Source organism: Chiroxiphia lanceolata, chromosome 5, assembly GCF_009829145.1.
Source record: "Chiroxiphia lanceolata isolate bChiLan1 chromosome 5, bChiLan1.pri, whole genome shotgun sequence".
NCBI classification, from domain to species: Eukaryota; Metazoa; Chordata; class Aves; order Passeriformes; family Pipridae; genus Chiroxiphia; species Chiroxiphia lanceolata.
The window spans coordinates 75,098,587-75,121,566 of NC_045641.1; the positions used below are offsets into that span (position 1 = coordinate 75,098,587).

Here is a 22,980-nt window from a genome sequence, read left to right on the forward strand (position 1 = left end):
ATCTGCTTGTAAAAGTGCAAAGAATGAAAAAGAGTACTGCCTCTGACTTCAAAAGTAATATGATTTGAAAAATATGCACTGATTAAAAATAAACCTTTTGCACACGTACATTATTATTTTAATATTAAGTTATCAAATACAGCCAAAGCATACAGCAAGACCAGCAGGGATTGTTCATGGCTCATTGCTTCCTCCTCCAGGTCTTTGATACTTATAGATATAAATAAATAAAGTTGATATTTATGTATATAAATATATATATATATAGAGAGAGAGAGATTTATATCCCTCTCAAATGAGGATACCTCTGGACAAGCTAATTGGGAACATTATAAACTCAGGAGTTTCTGTTTTATTTTCCTGGAGACTAGAGAAGTTGAATTTGAATAAGGTCCTTGGGAACAAGGAAATGTGGTGGTCTGACCTGATGTCTGTGTCCTTCTGCTATGATTTCTTCCTTTTACAAAATTAATTTGATAACTTTACTGGATATCACAGGGATTATTTATCTTTCATGGCAACCTCCCAGCACAGAGTACATGAACTGTTGTAAAGGGTTTGGAGATGTAGAGTGCTAGGGGTGTAATTAGCTGAAATTAGTGTGGCTGAAAAAAAATCCAGAATATTCAACTTCTCTGAGAAGACCTTCAACCAGAATAAAAGAACAGTCTTATACCAAGAATATTAGTGCTTAGGAGTGGCTCTGTTTGACTAAGAAAATGCCATTAGAACCAAGTATTTATGACTAAATACACTTGAATAGAAAACATGCAGAGAAAACTCTCGGTGGTTCATTTGTCAAAAGCTGGCTGAACTGTAGCTCAGTAATTATGTTCTGGGTCTCACAGCCAGAGAAGTGGGAACCGCAAACTGACTTCCTCATTCCTCCCCTTCCTCCACGAGTGCTTTGGATTAGGTAGTCAGCTGAGATTTCCAAAGCACATATTTTCGTACCATGCTGCTGCCACCCATCTCCAGGTACTTCTTGCTTAGATTCCCACAAAATACCCCTTTCCCCCTCTTTTTTTCATGGAATGAAAAGTTTGTTAAGGCACTGCCTTGCTGAAATCCTTGCCAGGTGCATGTGCACACTCGCACAGAGAGGAAAGCAACTTCTGCCCCAAAAGAAAGAGACAACTGGGCACTGTTGAATGCAATCCAACAACTCTGCGGTTGCTTGCCCCGAACAACAGATATTCTGTATCACCTGCCATTAACAAACAAAAGACTTTTTCCCACGCCATTATATATTTACATTAGCCTACTCCTCAAGCTTGGCATGTTGGCTTCCTAAGACTATTTGATCCCAGATTCAGCTCTGTGCCAGAATTGCTGGAACAAAATGCAGTGGGTGGACAAACCTGTCCTGCTGCATTGCTCGTGGCCTTTTGAGAACAGAAAGCATTTCTGTGAGTCATGACTGTGAAAGCACTCGCAGGGCATTCCGGTGCTGGGGCTCTGGCTGGAAGCGCCTGCGTCTGCTCAAAAGGTTACCACGGGTGCAGTTGTATCATGACACATGGGTCGGTATCAGCCAGGGGCAAATATTAAGTAGCTTATCTCTTAAAGAGGGAGATAAGGAAGCAGGGCTGTGAGGTGCTTGCCAGTAAACGTGTATCCATCACAGCTGTCGCTGGGTGTGCTGCAGGAACCGCGTACCCGCACCAAAGCCAGGGCAGCTGAGCTGCAGCCCTGACTCTGGGCTCCTGCTGGCTCCTGCTGGGGCCTTTGGCAAGGCATTTAGGACTGAACTAGGCTGCCTTCTGTTCCGAGGTGAGGGGGACAGAGGTTTCACACATCCCCACTTTCTGCAATTCCAGAATCATAGAATCACAGAATGGTTTGGGTTGGAAGGGCCATTAAAGATCATCTAGATCCAAGCCCCTGGTATTTCTGCTTTTCTTGGAGACCAACAAATAATTAAAAAGCCCTACAAATAAAAGAAAGAAGTCTTATCAAGTGTCATTGTGGTGCTGAGGACACAGATATCTGGAAGAAAATGCAGAAAATTTGTTTCCCTGTATTTCAGTGAGAGGCCACAAAATCCACTTGCCTTGAAAAGGGAAGATTGAGGAAGGAGTTTATAGAAATTCCTCTGAATATCTGCAGTTGAGTATTTTTCAGATGTACACACACATACATTTATATAAGTTTTTGTGTTTACATATATTTGTACATGTGCATGGAAATACATACATGATGTGTGTGCATTTGAGGCTTTTTACCTGGGACACAGTATGCAATTTGAGGAGTGCATTTTTTTCTCTCTGGGTATGCTAATTCTTTTAAGTATCATAGAATTATAGCATCACAGAATACCCTGAGTTGGAAGGCATTGATAAGGATCATGCAAGTCCAGCTCCTGGCCCTGCACAGGCACCCCAACAATCCCACCCTGTCCCTCAGAGCATTGTCCAAACCCTCCTGGAGCTCTGGCAGCCTTGGTGCTGTGCCCACTGCCCTGGGGAGCCTGGTCAGTGCCAACCACCCTCTGGGGGAAGAGCCTTTCCCTGAGACCCAACCTGACCCTCCTGTTCTGTATATACTTCCGTGTCTTTAAGGAATGTAATATGTACCTCAGAAGGTGCTGAGACAAGTAACCCTGCTCTGTGTGATGTTTAGTGCTACGGAAAATGCCTGATGGTTAAATTCCACTGCCTTTTGAACAGGCCTATCCTGGAGGCTGAACTCGGCTCCAGTGGCACGGTGCAGTCCTTGCAGGGGATGGGGATGTGCCTGATGTGCTCCAGAACAGCAGCCTGGATGCACTCTGGTGAAAGAACGGGGAGAGGGTTGGACACCCATTGTTGGACACCCAGTGGGATCCTTCACGACCAGTTACTACTAAAGGTTCACCCCTTGGATTAGAGATCTCTGCACAGCACATATGTTCAGAGGAATTCAAAATCATAAATAATCAGCTTTGTGGAAAACTGCTCCAGTCAAATCACTGGATAATTATCTGGCTTTTACAATTCTCTTTGAAATCATTTCTGCAGGGAAATATTCCGTGTGTAAAATCAGGAGTCAGAGATTGCTTGGAAGAGACAAGAACAGAGTGGCAGTAAAAGGGAAAAGCAAAGCTAATTTCACTGGTGTAATAGGGCATCTATTCCACAACATATAAAATAATAATGCTTGCAGTTTAAAAAGCCCAAGGAAAATATAATTAATGCCCAAGAGCAGCTGAGGCAAATGGTAGAGGGGTAATGGAGGTTCATTCACACGACACCAATTTTGGTGCTAAATTTCAGCAGATAAATTATCCAGCATGTCTCCCTGGAGTTTTTCTCCAGTTGAGCAGGAGCAGGTCTGTCAGAGCTGAACTAAGGCCTCCCCTGGAGCAACTTTGCTCTCCCTATTGTAGAGGGACTCCAGAGAGGCTGTCAGTTCCCTTAGCCCATCTTTTAAGCTGAGTGGTGTGAATAGTCTTCAAAATGCCTTTGGGTTTCCCTTTACCCAAAGATTGAGGCAATGCTCCTTTTCATTCTCAGCCACAGGAATTAAACAATAAGATCAAAATCTTGTAATCTCCTTGGGAATTCCTTTTAGTTGTATGGGATCTAAATGCAGGGTTTCCCCTAAATTGCTGGGCAAATGAAGGCAGAGGCTAATCATACAGCTGGCCTTCCATGCAAACATTTCCCGTGTCTGCTGCGGCCGCCAATTGTTTGGGATCGCCTATAAAACAAATTTCTTAATCAGTTTTAAAACGAGGCACAAGTTTAAGTGTCATTAAGCTAGTTTTTTTTATTGATCTTGTGATTTGTTTGCATCAAGAACAGGAGGACCTGGAAACAAAGCAAACTTTAGTATTTCAATTTTTTTGACCTTTCACAGCACTAAGTTATGAAAAGGATGATTGAAATAGACTCATGCTGGGGTCTCCAAACAGATAGTATTTAGTGTATTGCTTTCAGGAAAAACAGCAGGAGTCAGATTTTGAGTTACAGCAGTGTTATTCCCTCTTGTCTCAGTGCTCTGTGGAACAAAACCATCATGTATTATAGGAAAACTGCCATCTTTATTCTTCACCAAACAAATCTTTCAAAGCGCATATATCTGTGCTGCAGGAATGTGCAGGGGGAGAAACCCTAAATCTTCATTTTAAAAATTAGATGCAAATTTTAAATTTGCAAACGCATGTCCCCTGTCAGAAAATGATCCCCTACAATTTCCTAATAGTGGGCAAAACTCCAAAAAGGAAATACTTGCCAGCCTTTGGATATGCTTGTTCCAGTCTGGATGTGCAGGGATGCAGATGGGGACTTTGGATTCGAGGGGCAATGAGTTTGTGGGTGAAGTTCAGCTACAGTGTGGTTTGTTTTGCATGCAGGAGGTTTCTTAGCATATCAGTATCCCAAACTGAAATTGCTTGCGACTTCCCCTGCCTTTCCAGCTTTGCTGTCTTTCCCCTTAGGCGCAGTTTTTGTTGTGTACATCCCACATCTCTCGTGGCTGTCACCGAGAGAAGAATGTTGGGTCTGCCCTGCCCCGCTCACTGCAGCGCCCTCGCTGCGGGAACTGTCACTGCAACAAAGGGCTCGGGGCTGGGGAAGGAAACGTGCAGTCACTGTCCAGTTATGAAAATTGCTGTGAATGCAAATATGATCTGTAGCTTTATAGAAAGAGTTTTCTGCTGCACACCAACTGTGCCTTCAACAGTGACAGGCACACTGAGCTGTTTGCATGAGAAAGCTGCTACGAGGGAAGGCCCTGATTTGTTACCTTCAGCATCACTTCAGGGGTTTAACCTTAAACTAAGAAAGAAACCCGTGGAAATATGATTAAAACTTTAGGGGATCTACTCACAACATGCTTTAGATTTGTTAAAAGATTTGCAAATCTGTTGATGAGTTCCGTGTACGTTCCAGATGTCATTGTAGAAACGAATGTAATATTACCGTGTGCTATAAAAACTTCCTACAGCTCTATTAACAAGTTTCCCATGATGTAATTAGAAAGAAGGTGCAGTGTTTTCTTTGGCATCTGTGGGTAAAATGCTGTGCATAGTTATGCTGCTGTAAACCCAGGCCAACTCAGTTCATTTTAATGAAGTTATTTTGGACTTAGTTCATGTAGAATTTGGCTATACCTCTATCTATATCTGGATATCTCCCCTGAGGGGTAAATACAGCAAATGTTGTACATTTTCTTTAGATTTTGTATAGGAAGACAATATTCTCAGTATCAAGGAGGTTGCTACTATTCTGACCAAGGTAAATGCTGTGAAATCTTTCGGGTTCAGATTCAGGTGGGGATTTCAGGTGTGCCCATAACTTTCTTGAATAAGCCAGAGCACGTGCAAGTGCCTCACCCAGGGCCTTCAAGCCTCTTCTCTGCACCTCTTATTCCTCTCTGTTTGCTAGTCTGTTATGTGAGGTTCATGGTCAAGAACCATTTTGGAGTTGGAGGCCACATTTCTATCACAAATCATTTATTTTCTTTCACAAAAAATCTATCTTCTCACTGCAGCCAGCTAAAGTCTCTGGTGGTCAAACTGTTGGTGCCTGTGCCGGTTTCTCTGCACACTGGTGTAGGTAGCTGGCTTTGGACTGTGATACCACAGACAGGCACATTCATTACTGTTTTTCACAAAACACAGAAACTGCTTTGGACTTGGAATTTGCCTGTCATTTCTCATCCGGAGGAGCCTGTACACAAATGGCCTTTGCATAAGGCCTTGTTGCCTTTTGTTTTTTTCCTAAACAAATAACAAACAAAAAGAAAAGGAACTAGAAGGGGGAAAAAATTAAGTTTTAATGGAAACACATTTCATCTTTTGTTTTCTGCTTGCCATGAAACATTAACATAGTAAACAAATTGATCTTTGCTCTCACGTTCTTTAATAACATACAGTATTTTGAGTTTTGTCATGGCTAAGGTATGGTTAAACCATGTGTTGCTGGTCACATTCCAACCTCTCTTGTCACAGCTCTTTGACATCAAACTACATTTTTTTAAAATAAAAGTTGTGTGTAACCCAATTCTGTTCAGACACCTTCATTAAAAGGTCACATTTGGGGTACATTAGTGGTTATGGTGTTTTCTGACAAAAACTGCTTTTCCTTGGGGCATATTTCAAAGTGCAAGCATTCCCATGTTCATCCCTGCTTTGTGCCAACAGCACCTTTTGGAATGCTGCATCCCCATACGAGCAAAGCCTCCATAGGATGCTCTGAAACATTATATTCTAGACTGCTAACCCAATCATAGGACTTACAGTGGTCTTAAAATAGCAGACAGACCTATTTGAAATAGGGGTATGGATAGAAAAGAGAGAAAGTGTCACTTTGGTCCACTTTTCAGAGTGGTTGGTGTTATAATATATAACCTTTTCTTTCTTTTTTTAACGCAGTGTAGTTTGCAATAATTTAAAATACTCTATAGACATTTAAACGATATACAATAATATAACTTAATTGGATTCCTCAATTGTACTTAACAAATACTATTCTAATATATTTACAGTATCTAGTACCATAAGACTGTGCATTACTGTGTTTGGGAGCTTTATTTGCTTCCTGTCAAGAATGCAGTGGAAGTACAGTATATCACTATGATTCAACAACAATACCCATGAATCAAAGGGACTTTAAATTACATGGAGGGACTCTAGTATTTTGGGGGCCCCTGCTGACTTCTGTGAAGTTGCACTTGTTCATGCCCAGGCTGGTATTTAGAAACCAACAGTAACATCCAAAAAAACAGCAATTTTATATCGCTCGGTGGGAGACTCATTCAAGGGGTCTGATTTTCAGAGGGTAAGTGCTTGGGGTCAGAAAGGCAGGTCCTCATGAGTGTTCGAATGAAGATCCCCAAGCCATTGGTTACTTTTGATAATATAGGTCCACAAATTCCAGAGGTAATTCCAACTCATTCTCAAATCCAGCACGGGAACAGGTGGAGCAGTAGATCCACCAGCCCCCGGTCCCAGGAGCACCACGTGGAGTGACAAGTGCTTCCATGGCAGGTGGGGAGGGCTCGTGGCTGTGCAGCCTCTCAATGAGAGTAATACAATGAAGCAAATGCTAGAGATGCAGATATACAGATGTAAGGAAATTTTTAATCCAAGTTTTCGGAAAATCGGGTCAGGACCCTTGAGACAAGCAGACATTTATGTTTTTGAATGGGCTGTGTTACAAGTGGGCATATCTGGCTCTTGGGGTTAAAAACACTAGATTTTACAGTAGTAAAATATCTGAGGATTTTTTAGAAATCTCTCGTAGGGACAAGATGTGTGAATTAGGATGAGTGCTATGTAAGAAGTAAACTTCTTTCTTAACATTCATGGATTTACCAGAGGCACGGTGTTGCCAGCCTTAGAATAACAGTGACATGGACTAACCCAAATTTTAGCTGTCTTGTGCTCGTGAAGCCACCACAGCTCTAGGTTGCAGCAACCTAGAGCTCAGCTGCCATACTTTTATTAACTTCTGAGTGCATACTGAGCATAAGTTATTTAAAACTCTTGGAATATTAACTTTCAACCATTACAGGCGAAATGCGATGGAAGATCCTGCCAGTGCATTTGACAGCAAAGCAAACCCTTTGATATTTGTCCAAGCGAGTCTTTGTATCCTAAAACTCCCTACGAGGAGCCGAGAGCAGGCTCTCCACACCTCAGGCCTGAGTCTAAAAAAAGTCATTCTTATTCAGGAGGCAAGTGGGAAAAGTCTTTATCAAACATTTGTAACCACAGTTTCATATGATGCTTTTGCTCAGTTCTGGTAATTGCTTAAGGCCTACAGTAATTGAACTCTAATAGTGGAGTGACAACAGATCAGTAGCATTGAAGAACTTAGGGAGAACCAAATACAAAAGTCATAAAGTCAGAGTTCCAATAAGTTTACATTTAGTACAGAATTAAGACATAGCTACCCGTTAGTGCTTAGAATTTTTTGATACTATTAAAAACATAAATAATTATTTTTAATGTTCATTCAAAGAGTTCCAGTGTCACTGGCAGCTGATGTAATTTTGTGAACATTTGTTGCTTTTTTTTCCAAACTGATAGTGGAGTATTTCTGCCACAGATTTTGCTCCCTACCAGTAGTTTTCTCTCTACCTGCTTTCTTAGGAATTTAGGTTTTTGCAGCAAGACTGCTGCATTCTAGTCAGTGAAGATTTCATTTCCTTAAAAAAAAAAAAGTCTTTTTTTGCACAGGGCTCGACAGTTTAGTTGCTGTAAAATAGGAAAAAGTGTCTTTTAAATGTCATGGGAGCTGCAATGCAATCAGCTTCTCTGATATGTATAACTTAAAACACTAAGAGAACTCTACAACACCCAGATTGTAGTTAAAAAAAAAAAAAGAGAGAGAGAGAAAGTTTCATGTGGTTGTCAACATCACCTTAATCCTGTTGCCCTTGTTTCCAAAGCAGTTACAACAGCCAGGCAGCCAAAATGCACCATCCTTAGAGGTGTGGGTCGTAGTGGGGAGGGCGTGGTTGTGGTGTTGGCCGGGGTGGTGTCCCCAGGTGAGATGTGCAAACGATGCTGGGGTGTGTCGTCCTCCCCCCTGGGCTCGCGGGGGCCGCGGGTGGCTCGCGCGGGGCCGTTATTTGCAGGTGAACACCTCTGTCCGCTCGCTGCACGTGTTGCACTTCACGAAGCAGCACCAGTGGAATTTGCAGTTACACTGCCACACCTTGGTGTACTGGTGTGTGTTGTACCCCCGCCCGCAGCACATCATGTCGCACCCGTCCGCGTTGGGGGACGTGCGGTTGCAGAGCCGCCCCTGGGTCCCGACGCTCCCCGTGGAAGCGTCTTCCTCACAGTAGTTGGGTGACTTTTCAATGTACACTAAATCCGTTTCCATGGGTTTCTGGTAGCTCTTAATCTGCTTGATCTTCAGGAAGGTTGGCTGTCTTAGTCTACTGGCTCGTACCACCTCCACCTGCACCGCAGCGTTGTATTTCTCTTTCAAAATGTATCCAATCTCTCTGAATTTGGGAAGTGTCGTCCAGCAGGTCTTGGTTGTACAGGAGCCTGAAACTCCGTGACACTTGCACTCCAGTTTCATCCTCTCTTCGAGAACCTGTGTGTACAGACAGTTGGATATTGATACGGCAAGAAAACTATTGCAAGCTTGCCTAAACCTCAGTCTGTTTAGTTCATATCAGTGTTCACTACTGCTTGCTGAAATTTTTTTAATGCATGCTGATAAAGCTTCTCACCTCCCAACAGAATGCTCATAACACATTTAGTTGCAGTGGCACCTGGTTGGAAATACAGTGTTTTGTCACTTTGTTGGAAAACATTTCTGTTCTGTTTCCAAACATTGGAGAATATTTCCTTCCATTTCAGAAGACATGTCTTTAGAGCTAGAGGGAACTTAATATTTTTCAAACCATTTTCATTTTGAAAACAGAAAAAAAAAAAAAAGGGGGGTTCTTTTTAGGTGCCATAAGATTCAGAATACTTAATTGCTTTAAGTAATGATCAAAGAATACTTTAAGAATTTTGACCCAACAATATACACTGTGTAGCTGAACAGGCATACATGCAGGAGGGCTGCAACTAGAGGACCTTTAAAGGTCCCTTCCAACCCATTGTGTGATTCTGTGATTCTATATTCACTGCATAATTAAAGATTTTGCCTTTATACCTATACCTATACCGGCACTGGTAAACTTACTGACTACTCCACCCAGAGTGCCCCATCCCCTTTAAGGGCAGCACTCCCTGCAGCACTCAGTCCACTATAAAGCAAATGATCAGCCACAGGGCAACCACTGCGCAACATTAGGGGGACAAAAAGTCCACTGAAGGGTCCTGCTCAGCAGTGAGCCAAGGAGAACTGGGAGCATTTATTAGTGCCAGTGATCCAGGAGGTTCATCTGGAGCAGTTAATGCACTGTCAGATGGTCCCTGGAAGGGACCCGAACTGGTGGGTGCTCGTGCTCTACTCCCGCCCTCCCATTTCTGCTCTATCCCAACCCCTGCAGGACTGGCACATCCCTCCTTTCCCGGGACGGTGGAGTGTGTGCCCAGGGAAGGTGGGGTGTGCCCAGAGAAGGTGGGGTGTGCCCCAGGGGCAGGCAGGTGGGATGTGTGCCGGGGAAGGCAGGCCGATGCCCTCCCGCTCCATGCGCGGCGGAGGGAAAACCGGCCTCACGGAAACGCCTCCCTGTTTTTCCGCCCTCGCGCTACCACTTAAAGCCTGACCATAATTACACCCACAGTCATCATTAGCTTATGAAAATCAGGGCCCAAGAACAAAGCGAGCTGATCTCTCCCCCTCGCCCTGGGATGCTCACACAGAAATCCGAGCTGCCGAGCCTGTCTGAGAGCATTACTGATGCTGCAGACCATCTCCTGTCGTGGTTTCGCTGCAGATCCCAGAACATGACTGAAATGGGCACGGGATGAAAGGGCCGAAATCTGAGTACAATGGTATAATGAAGTAGGAGGGAGTAAAAAATGCTTACTGCTTCAGAAACTGGCCTTAAAATAAAAGCTGTGCAGATCTGGTTATCCCTGCAAATAGAGGGCACCCTCCTGAGTTGTTTGAGTTTCACTTAAATTGTATGGTTTGTTTTTTCCCAAATTTCTGGGGTTTCAATATTAAAGAGAATATTTGGTTTGGGTTCTCCCTTGCCAACATACAGTAGCAAGTATAAGATAGCTGAGCAACCTATGCAAGAATCATAGAATATCCTGAGTTGGAAGCAGCAGCAGCATTTCAAGTGGCAGTGAGTAGAGGAATTCATTATGACATAGTACAGGGTCTTTCAGGGGTCTCCAGGGTCTCCTCTGTATCCCTCTCAGGCTTGTGTAGAAGGTCTTTTTCCAAAGACCCCTAAACAAGATTTCAATCCCGCTCCACAAATCTGGCTTCACATAATTTCTTGGTATTTAGATGTGTTTGTAGATATGTATAGAAGTGCTTAGAAGCTGTGCTTGATATTGCTGAAATATGTTTGGTTTTGTTGAAACCAACCTGCTTCTACAGCTTTCTCAACATGCAGTTGCAGCTCTAAGAGCTGCAGCAAAATCCATGACAAAAGGTGGAGGGGGGAAACCTTCTCTACACCTTCAGCAAAGAGCACTAAGTTCTCCAGGAAAGCACTGCCTGTGGGATCTGTCAGCCCTGAGCCACGCTCCTCCCTCAGCAGTAAATCCTGAGGAGGTGTGCACCTTTTGCCATGCTCCACACGTGTTCCTGATGTCTGTATTTTGGTCAGAAGGGCCAAGGCAGTAACTTACTAAGAGAGTGGAAGGAGGTGAAGTTTGTGAGGCTCCTTATTCTTGTGTGGGCTCAACACTCCAGGCACTGTCCCAGGGAACCTCTGTCTTTGCCCCTGATGTGCTTCACTGATACACTACAAAGTGTCATTGCTCCTGAAAAACAGATACCACCCATTCTGGTGTCCCAGGTGACATATCCGTAAACGTATACTCATATAGGGATGTCTGTCTCTCTGTGTGTATATATGTTTGCCCGTGTGTGTATTTGGTTGAGATGCTGCCATTTATTTACATTATTATATACATCTATACATGATTTATATACACTGCCTGGCACCCTCTGTAGTACAATCTTCAGCAACTTTATCCTAAGTCTTGATTTATCTTTTTGTTGTTGTCTTTCTGAAGGTCCAGTTTCATGACTCATTTTGCTGAGCAGAGACCTGATTTCACTGTTGTATTGTTTTGAAGGTTCCCACTGTCTGTGATGGTGGAAGAACTTGCAAATGCAAGCCAGACAGGCTCAAAAACAGCAGAAGTTTCAAAAAGTATTAATTCATGCTCCTGAAGCCAATCTCACAGGTTTTTTTTTATTTTTTTGGAGACTTCTCTCATGGATGTGGAATGTTTGGGGTTACAACACTGAGCACAGGCCCAATCATCAGGTAGTTAAATTCCTGAATGCTATAATTTGTGTGCCCACAGTCAGCTGTGGGTACAAAATTGTGCCCAGAAGCTTGGAGGTCAGGGAATACAAGGCCCAAACTAAGCAGATTCTGAGCAGTTTTTTTCCCCCTCTCTGCACCCCGCTGCTGTGGAGTGTTCCGTGCTGCCCAGCCAGGCTCTCCTGGAGGTTTCCCTCTCTGCAGGGCATCTCCAGCAGCTTCCCACTGCCAGGGCCTGCCTAAGGTGGCCGCGTCTGACCCTGTTTGCTCAAGGCTCTGAATGAAGAGCAACTAATGTTTTGTTTCCTAAATGTCCCTCCAGCTCAGCTTTCCTCAGCAGAACTCCCATCACAGCTTTGACCCTGAGCCTTACAGGTACTTATTTACTCAAATCTAATGCCCTGTGCCAGGCTGGGTGCTTGATTAAAGATTGAAAATCATTAGCTCGTGCTCAGCAGTCCCATTTGTCAGATGTCAGTGCCTCTATCTAATCTTGAATGGTTTACAGCAAGATCTACCTCCCAGAGCAAATTCCCATCGCTGGGCTGTGCTGCCTCCAACTAATCATAGGAACATTCCTCAGGTCCCCTTTCCACATACAGGCCCACTCCCACCCCAGCGTGATCTTGCCAAGTAAAATTTTCTAACTACTGCTACTTCATTAAATGAATTGTGAAATACAATGTTAAAGCTTTCTTAACCCCGTGTCTTCTTATACCTACATAATTCACACACTGAAAATGCAATTTGAGTGCTGTCCACTGCCAGTTAAGTAGAAAAAGACTTGTGAAGATCAAAATAAAACAAAATGATATGCATGAAAAGAAATTCATTTTTTCAAGTTCCATATCTAGACCCAACTGCATAACATCAGATACAGTTTCTGTACATATTAAAAATCCTATCTGGATAAAGTATAAAAAAACAATAGTAACATTTTGTGTGTGTGTTTTGGCTTGCCTTTTCTGGTTTGTGTTTTCCTTAATGGAAATGCACATTTTTGGACCAGATGTTAAATGTAACAAAATCCATATTACTTTTTGACTGCAGTATCAAAGAGAATTAGAAGACTTTAGCAGTTTTCCCCCATCAAATATGCGAGTGATCAGCTTTTGTTTGGGGTCCTGGCTACCAAAAGAGCCGGGTGCTGGTCACAGGGTGTCACCTCTCCTTTGGTTCTCATGCAGCTGATCTCGTGGACCCATCTGGGAATCCAAGTGGGGTTTGTTTGCATTTGGTTTTCTAACTTGGACAGGCAGGGGTGTACCTAACATTAGTAGGATGTAATGCTAGTCCTCTAATACAAATGTCCTGAAATTATTCTTTGTCAATAGCAGATGACAGAGCCCAGAACTGAGCAGTTCACACCTTGTCTCCTCCAAGAGAAGCCGTGGAGTCAGCAGGAGAGGCACGAGGGTGCTTCAGCTGCAGAGCTTGCTTTCTGCTCCTCTGTGAAGCTGTTCCATGGGGCATCAAAACAGTGTTTATACTCTGTGGGATGGGAGATGAGGAACTGAATTCCTGTGCTTACTCCTTCTCTTGTCATCCCTATTTTTCTTATGGATTAGTTCGATGGAAACAGGGATCCTCTGCTTTGCAGGGGTCAGTACCCAGCCACAGCAGGAGCTGGTTTTTCCCAGGCACTGGCCAGAGCTCAGCATCCTCAGAGGTGCCAAGAGGTATCAGTTCACCTCCTCCTGGCCTCCCCCTGCCTCCCTGACACCCTCTTCCACAGTGTCCCCACTTAATGCATTAAAAAACTGAGGGAGTCCCACTGTGCTCTTTACACAAGTTCTCCTCTTGGCTGCCAGGAAAATTAACGTGGGATTTTGGGACCTGCTGCCCATCACATGGAAGTCTGTACTGTTATGAGGATGAACAATAGCCTAATCCATCAGTGTCTCCTCCCTGCCTTCTAGAAAAGAGAAAATAGCTGCCATATTTGAGCAATAAACTGCTGCAATTGGTTAAAACTTTCTGGATTTTATTTTTACAGTGAAATGTTGCAAAAAGCCACAATCTTAAGAAGCAGCCTCCCAATCATCCCCACACCAAGTGTGATTGCAGTGTTTCACTCTCTTTTCTATGGAATTTTTTGTAAAGCTTAAAGGTAAAATTTTAAGTATCACCTGAAATAGTTAAAAATATTTCATGGGTGGTTTTATTCTTTCAAGCAGAATAGATATGTCAGGTTTGAGAGCGTGCAGTGGTATTTTACTAGATGGATGATCTCTGTCTTGCATACATTGCATGGTATGCATGGGCATGCACATTTCTTGAATAAAACTGGTTAGCAAGTCCTAAAATATTTGGCTCTTACCCCCTCTAATTTTAAAGCAAAATGTTCAAAAAGTAGGAGAGCACCAGATGTAGCTTCTGGCAGTCAATGTTAAGGGTGTGTTTCTGGAAGAAAAAAATAGTCTAGTAATGCAGCCCAACTGGAAGCAGGAGATCTGTCCTCAGGAGGTTTGGAGCCAAAGCATATTCAGGACATATGGATAAGCTGTAGTTATCCATCTAACCCACCCAAGCTGTAGCACCAAACTTTTCGAAATTGGATTTCTATCTGTCTGCAAATCAGTTTAAGTGGGAAAGTGGAAAGTGTGGCATGAAGCACAACTATGGGAAGCTTTTCTTTCGTGAGTGTTCTCTCAAGGGATGTGCAGTGAAATAATTTGCCGCTTTTAGAGGAAGAAGCTTTCAGCAAATGATGGGCTCAGGGCTGTAAAACCTGGCCAGTCACATTCTTTGCATCGCTGAAATGACTTGGGAAACAAAGTCACATTTTAAAGAATATTTTAGGCTTATAAGAGCATAAAATTCGTTGGGTTTCACGTTTGAAACTGGGATTCAGCCTCCGCTGTGACTCGGGAGCATTTCATGCAGAGTCTTTTTGTGGGCATTGTCTCTGCCCTCCCGTGCTGCCAGGTGGCAGTGAGGGCAGCCTGCAGCAGCTGAGGGCATGCTGTGCATCTGCCAGGACCCAGCTGAGCAATTAGAATGTTTTGTGGGACCTGCAGGGACCTGACACTGTCTTACATATTGTAATACCCCTAGTGCAAACAGTACATATAGATATGTGTAAATATCCATAATTGTGTGCACACCCCCCATATATTTATGTATCTATGTGTATGTATATATATAATGAATGGTGACCAACAAATCACCTCATTAGCTGTTCTACAGCCAAAGCAAGTCAGCAAAAAACCCTTTCCCAGTACCACAGTCCTGTGGCACCAGGAACTGTGAGAACAAGCCATGGCTTAGATGGAAATGTTGTCCCAAGTAACTGAATAATCTCCTCTGAAGAGAGTCTGAATTAGTTGTTTTTTCCCCACACTCTTATTGTTTCAAAAAAAAAAAAAGAAAACTGTTGTCATCTTTCAGGCATTCCAAAAAAACAACAACAAAAAACCTATTGCCATTCCAAAGGAATAACTATTGGGATGGTATCAGGCTGAGTTTCTGGCAGTCAGTGTGATGGTTATTCTGGAAGGGAAAGAAACAGGCCAGCTTGTTCTGCACATAACCACAGTCACTGTCTATCAGAAGAGCCTAATTGATTGCTAAACTGTTAGAAACATTTCTTTTCCTCTTTATGGTAAAAGCTGCAATCTGCTACCAATTTGTCAGCTTGTTCTTTTAACTCACCCCTTAAAAACAAACAAACAAACAAACAGACCCCCTCATTTTTATAAATGAGATTCCCCGTGAGAGACAGTCATTGTTTTGAAGCTTTCGACAAAAAAATAAGATTAATGGTGTGTGTTCCCAGATGTTACTCTTTCTAAGTTCATTTATCCCAGAATAAAGATACTCGTTTCTAAAAATACATGGTAGAAAGCTGCCTCATAAAACAGCATCAAAGCTGGCTGGTTTTGTTGGTATTTAATTTTTCATTACTCTATCAAAGTTTTGCCCACAGATCTCTCTGCAATCATTCAGATTTGCAGCCAGCCTTTCTCTCAGTAACCTTTGCATTAGACTTGCACTAGTCCTCCTTTGGGGGCTTGTTTTCCTTTACCACACTTGTACTTTCCTCCCAAACCAGAGAGGGTGTTTCAAAGCTGATGGGGAGGTTCATTCCTTTGCTCTTTCACACAGCACAGAGCCTTTTGGCCACAAAACAGAAATCTTCCATCATGTCACCAGGAATCCCTAAGTATTTATTTCTTCCAAATGGCACTAATGGCAAGTTTATGATTTTGTCACTGCTGCTATTTATTACAAATTTATCAGAAACTTTACAAACTTGCCACTAGCTGAAACAATTCCTAGGAATGCAATCCAGAGCCATTATGGGATGCAATGCAGGGCAATGAGGGAATTCACTCATTCCACAGTCATCAGAAATTCCCTGAAAAGCTTAAATATCATCTAACATGTTCCAAGCAGCATGTGCATCGGGGTCTCTGTGCGGTGGCACAGGGCACACCACAGAGGGGGCCAGCTTGAGCAGGGATGGTAATGCATCCAGCAGGAATAAATGCTCCCTGGCCAGTTTAACATTTGGCTTCCACCTTCTTTTGCCTCCAAACACAATGCACGGCGCTGAGCTGGAATGCCCACCCTAGGAGAGCTGATCAGACCTGGGGCTGGCCTTCCAAACTGGTGGTCAACTACTGTATGAGGGCCTTTTACACATGTGGCACCAAATTTTTGGGGGGAAAAAAGGCTGTGCCTCTCTTCAGGCTGCTTTTCTGTCTGGCTCTTGAGTGAGCTGTCTGCTGCACCTCCAGAGAGCTCGGTGTCAGCCACTGTTGAAATATCCATCCTGTCTCTACACTGGAGATTGTGCCTCTCTCACCACATTGAATTTATACAGTATTTTGCTCCCAGTGAACAACTGCCCTTATGCCACCTGCAGTTTCAGTGCACAGCCAGCTGTACCTGAGTGTTAATGAGGAAAAGCCAGACGATGTTTCCATCACCACCAGTTCACCCCTCTCTGCCCAGTGCACAGGACACCACTGAAAACACACACTGTTTTAGAGAAGGGAGTTTTGGGCTGATTTGGGGGGCCAGAAGGAAAGGGTTATACTGGGTTGGAATACTGAATTAGTATATTGGTGTATTGGCTTCTTCTGCAGCACTGGAGGGTAGAAGCAGCATTTTTTTAACCTGGACGAAAACACTTTGAAGGGTATAGTAAATTCTCTCCTGATGTGAGTATATATTAGGCAGAAAGATTTGTTGTCCTTTTTTAAGGGCAAGCTTTGAGATCTATGAGGGTTGTTATTCAGGGGACATAAGTCAGTGTAGCTCCATGATGTTTATTGTTTCCATGGCAAGCAACCCAGTCGTGGTTGCAGACAGGAAACTGTTTCTTCTCCCAGAGTGACACTAACACAGCTGTTTGTGGCCCACCAGTGACAAAGGGACAGTTGTGCCTTTGCTAAGAAGTGCATTGTGTATTTGTGTGTATTTCATTAGAGCTGGGGTCAGTAAGTGTTCTGGTTTGGATGGAATAAATAGCTACAGGTGCTGTAGGAGCTGAGCAGTGCAGACACTCAGTCCTACCCCATCACAAGCCCCGACATCCCTTGCTAGATTTTAGCAAATCAGATGAAAAGCAGTGATTTATCAATATGCCAAATAGATCCAGCAAGGTCCTCTCTGGGAGCAGGGGACTGCAAAGAAGGCTTAGGAAGCAGCAATTTTTAGAGGAGTGTCTCTAATACACGTTCAGCTCTGAATAAAAGGAAACAGCAACAAAACGTAAACATCAGATGCCATGGGGTGACTCGATGTGGGTGCGGGACAACAGCAGAGAGAGGGGTGAGTTCTCAGGGAACGCTCCTGCCACCAGCCAGCCTCCCCCCGTCCTCCAGCGCACACGGATCCCCATCCCTCGTCCTTTCTGGAATACCTTTCTTCCAGCCTCATTGTTGTGCAAGTTCATCAGCCTCCGGGCATTCTTTTTGATTTCTCGGGCATCAACAAACCTCCGGGAGAACTCAATGCCGTATCTGATATCCGCGGAGCAGCCTCCCCACTTCCAGCCCTCCTCCTGGTTGTAGTAGCCCTGTTTCTCTCGGTCACAGCCACAATTGCTGAGGTTGCCCTGGCTGCAGGCGGCCGTGACAGCGTGTGCAACCCCGGCAGCAGTAATGGCATAGGTGAACGCGGCCTCCCTGCTTCCTGTGGAGAGAAGCCAAAAGCTGATGGGTTGGCACAAAGGCAGCACTTACTCACTACAGAAAGTACACACATTATCTACGCGAGGGTGTCGGGCAGCGGCGTGGGCAGGGCAGGGCTGCTCGCTGCGTGTCCCTCGTTCTTACAGAACTCCACCCGTGTTTCCAGCGCTCGGCTCAGCTGGGGCACAGCACCCCGGGTGAGCACCCACCTCACCCTGCACAGCACCCCGGGTGAGCACCCACCTCACCCTGCACAGCACCCCGGGTGAGCACCCACCTCACCCTGCACAGTGAGCACCCACCTCACCCTGCACAGCACCCCGGGTGAGCACCCACCTCACCCTGCACAGCGGGGGCATCTGCTCTGAGTCTGCACGCTGGGGAGGGGGGGCCACAAGCCTTGTTTTCACACTGGCTAGTCATGTTGGCAAGCTGAGCTTTTTCTGTTTCAGATTAATGACAAGTAAGTTAACAGTTACCTCTAAGCATTGGCACTGCATGGAGAAAGAAATATGTTCAGGCAGAAAAAAAAAAAGTACAGGACACAAATGGGGGAGCTTATTAATCTAATTTATGAGTGCTCCAGTAGCATCCACTAGTGATACTGAGTGTGAAGTATTGCAGGAGAGGCCTATAGAGACAAGAGCTGGGTAGGTTTCATTATGTTTCAAGGTAAAGTAGACTTTTCTTATTGACTTCTCCTGTGCATTAGCTTTGCTGTAATGACCCTTTTCCACTCCCAGTCCGACTCAAACCTCTGCATTACCACAGCTATTGAGCATACAAGGGGCATGAAAGTGCTGGGACAGCGCTATTTCCTCTCCCAAACAGGTGAGATGCTGACATGGAAGCATAGTCTTATCAAAAAAAAAAGTTATTTTAGAAAGAAGTTCTTTTCTTTTTTTATGATGCTGCTGCTTGTCAAGGTTCCTTCTTCCCAATTCCATGTTATAGCTGTTGATAAGGAGTATATGAAGAGAGGGAAATAAGCCCCCTTTCTTTACTGGTTGGCTGAGTTGCCTGTGGGTTGCAAGGAGGTACCAAGGCAGAGCCATCAGGTGGAAGCTCCAGCCCATCCCTGGAGACACCACTGTCACTGGCTCCATGCAGGGCTGGATCATGCCCCTGCTGTTTTGCTGTCCTTATTTACAATGCTCCCCCATAAATTCCCTTCTCAACACTGTCGGCATTTTCCTCTGTGTGTTTCTCTGGTGATAAACAGACAAACTTGTAGTGCTGCAGCCAAAGAATAACTGTAAAGAATTTGCAGAAACTTGCTGAAATGCTTTAATGACCACACACAGAGCTTTAGCATCATTAATGGATTTGGGAGGGAAAAATAAAGGAACAAATTTTCCAGAGGAGAAAAAAAACACCCAAAACCTTAGAAGCTATTTTTAATTTTTTAACTTTCGGATTCATAGATAGCATAACTCTTCTGGAATGAGTCCACACTGGGTGGGGGGATATGTTTTATATTTCTTATTTTCATAGATAGCTTCCTGAAAGATTACACACATGGCAGATATGAGGAAGATCCTACAAGAAACTGGGTTTTGGCACCATTTACTTGTTTCACCAAAGCAATAAAAAAGCAACTCCGGGTAAGGGAAAAACAAAAGGGTTCTGTGTTCCTCAGCTCGCAGACAGGTTCTGTTGCCCTGAGTGGTGGTGCAGTGGCAGGGCTGCCTGTGCTCCACACACAGGGGGTTTTGTTGGGCTGTGCACTGTGTGCAGTCTAGTTCAGTGTTCCCAGGCCGTGGTCCACAGAACTCTGGTGGTCCAGGAGGCCACGGGGAAGGGTTCGCAGCTAATCCGCAGAGCCACGTTAACCACTGTTTTTAATAGTGTTTTCAATTAAAACCCTGGTGATAACGATGCCTGGTGGTCTGTACGAAATTCTGAGGGTTGATAGCTATCCAAAAAAGTTTGGGAACCACTGTTCTAGTTCCTAGTGTGATCTCTATAAACCCATATCAATATTCGCTCCTCTCCTCTTCACTCACCAGCTGAAGTCAAACCTGGGACCCGTGTTTTAAAATGTGTCATGTTTTGCAGGATTTCTTTCTTTTTGTTTGTAAATGTTCTTAATCTATAAATTGAAGTATTGGAAATCTGAGATTCAACAGAAGCTACATATATAGATATGTTTTCCTTTTCTTCAGGGTGAGGGTAAATGAGAATGCAAAATCAGACCCAGGGAAATGTTTGGTTCAGACACCTTTGAAACACACACAGAAATGCTTATGAACAAGCAGAAAGATATTGCTGTGAGGGAACATAGCAACTGTGATCTACAGTTCAGGAGCTTTACTTGGAGATTAACTAGAGACAGGTTGCTCACTTTTTGTGTTTCAGCTCAGTATGTTCCACGTGACTCCAGAGGAGATGGTGAGACATCTTCTCATGGCTGCTATGGCTGTGGCCTCTCCCTGGGTTTTCACACGGTGCTTCCCTTGATCAATTTTGTTAAACTAAAGAATATCCCGTCTTTATCTTCCTTTCTCTCCTCCTTGGTCCCATTATACCCCTGATTACCTCCAGGAATAGAGGTAAACATCTTTCCTTCACCCACTTGAGAGCTATAGCAGTGATGGAATCATCTCAAGTCATGGGATAATATCAAATGGAAACCACATTGACACTCTGAAGAGATTACTCTTCTGTTTCCACACAGCTCTAAAATAAGAAGGGCTTAGAAATAAGATCTGGCTTGAAAACCAGATTTCTTTAGCAAGTTAAGTTGTCCTGCTGAGAATTAAGGTTTTGGGGGGGTATTATTTTTTTAACTAGAGGATGTTCTAAAACTTTACTTGAACTTCAGTGTAAGCATGACCTCAGCAGTTCACTTAAGTCCCAGGATCAGTAGAGTCTGTGAGAAACTGCTGATGGGGGAGGGAGGGAACCTCTGGGCTCAAATAATGTGTCTGCTGTACACAAAGCTTTCCATTAGCATGTCATCACTTGGAATCAGTTCTGAGCAAGTCTTTGTTAGGCAGCTAAAAATATTTAAGTAATGATTGCTGTGATACCTGAATGGAGAACAATAATCTCATTTTGTGGAATTTTCTGAGATTTCAAAAATATTCTTGTTCTGCAACAAAACAGAGACAAGTCTTTCCAGAAATGTTCATGAAATGAAGACATAAATAGCAGCAGATTTGTGATTTGACTCAGCTTTGGAGCTAGATTTTTCTTTTTCCAGTGAATCTCCTGGTTATTTAGTTATTTGGCACCGTATATGCTCAGTGTCTGTGTCTCAGAAGAAAAATTCTTGTTTGACTTCTTAAAGTTTTCTGTCACATAGACCAGAATAATTGTGTGGAGATTTTTGGTTTGGTAAGGCACTGCTTTGGCTTTTATTGCAACCCTTGGAATCATCCATTTCTCTGGCAGAAATACCTGCTTTGATGTCAAAGGTGACAGTTCTGGTTTAATTCCCAAAGCACAATGTGTAGCATGATCTTATAACTGATCTGATAACTGACTGATCTAATAACTCCAGTAGAAGATGACCACCAGGATTAATTGCAGTTAAGCCCTCTGTCTTTGGTGGAGGTGCTGAAGGCCACCTGTAGCAATGTGCCAGCCCATCAGAGGAGTCCTGCCTGTGCTGTGCTGAGCTGAGTCACTGCCATTGCCCTGAGCCCATGAGCATTGTAGCAGAGGGCTCCAGCACCAGCAGTGCAGGCAGATGCTGCTCAGACACATGGATATTGGACCACAGATGCCTTGAGGGAGACACTTCTGGCAGCCAGGGTGAGAGGAGCCTGGAGCTGTGGAGCAGCCTGTTCTTGACCCCTCACTTAGATGTCATCTCTGACTAAGTTTTACACTGCTAACTGAGCACTAAACTTAGTCTGGTCTGATGTGGAAATTATTCCCAGGTCCATAATTGCTGTACTTCACTGCACTCAAACATGCACAGATTGAGCAGAGTATTTACAGCCTGTAACCACACTCAGCTGAGAGTCACACATGCTAAATACACCATCAGCCACTCAGCTGGGAGCACGGGGTTAATGATTGAACCATTCCAGAGTTATTTGCAAGACATGTATTTTTCTGGGTAACAAGATGAGAATATTCCTATTGCACACATCATCCTGAAATGGCCCATGTCAGCAACTGGATGAATAAGGCTGCCACTGAATGTCAGCTATTAGAACTGTAATTTAACTTCAAATAATAAACTGAAGAATATACACTGTTTGGCCAGTAATTTCCTAAATCTTGGATCAGCAATGAGAGAAGAAAGTCCTACACGCTACTGTTAAACAAAACAAATTCCACATGCACTTACACAAGGCACCAGATTGATTGTATGACACAACACAATATAGGTCAGCGGGAAGGAGAAATGAACCACGGCAGAAGTTTAATTTTTTTTGCCAAACCTATTCTTTTCAACAAGGCTTGGAAAGCTGAGGACAGACTGAGTCAGTTTTTATGGCAAAAGACAATAGATACATCTAGACGAATAAACTAAAACTCAGACACCACCGCCCTAAGTGGTGTTGGGTGAAGACTTTTATAGACAAGTTTATTTCCTTTGTGATTTTGTGTTTTATTCAACACACTCATTAGCAATTCTCAAGAAAAATAGTGCAGGCCCTTCCCTTTCGGTTTGATCCAAAGGCAAAACAAGTCAGAGAGAGTATTCTCACTGTCTGGAGTAGATCCTTTATCTGTTTGCATTTTCAGTGTAATTAATTTTGAGCTTCTTGGTTTATAAAAGCAGGGATTAATTTAATTTCTCTATCCCTCTAACTTTCTCTACCCAGTGCTGCATGTCAGAGCTGCAGACCACTGAAGTCAGTTTGTACAAGCAGAAAAAGCCAGGTAGAAAAGCAGGGCTGGCAGGAAACTCAGCAGGGTCTCTACTCTGACTGTCAGCCCTAACCTAACGTAGCTTAATAGCACAGGTGTGTCCTTCACAACAGCTTTTCTATTCTGTTCCTAAAGATCTTCAGTAGAGAAG

General features: G+C 43.7%; 1 protein-coding gene and 1 long non-coding RNA gene across 3 annotated transcripts in view; one reads left to right on the forward strand and one right to left on the reverse strand.

Moving 5' to 3' along the window:
* Positions 1-22,980, forward strand: part of LOC116787342 — a 135,001-nt gene that overhangs the window by 56,370 nt on the left and 55,651 nt on the right. The window lies entirely within an intron of this gene.
* WNT7B (Wnt family member 7B) overlaps positions 5,737-22,980 on the reverse strand; it is a 78,528-nt gene continuing 61,284 nt past the window's right edge. Inside the window, exons 3-4 of the mRNA XM_032688873.1 lie at positions 17,729-18,000; positions 5,737-9,038 (exon numbers count right to left, since the gene is read on the reverse strand). Of these exons, the coding sequence (XP_032544764.1) occupies positions 8,559-9,038; positions 17,729-18,000 (752 nt within the window). The 3' untranslated portion in view covers positions 5,737-8,558. The remainder of the gene's footprint in view (positions 9,039-17,728; positions 18,001-22,980) is intronic.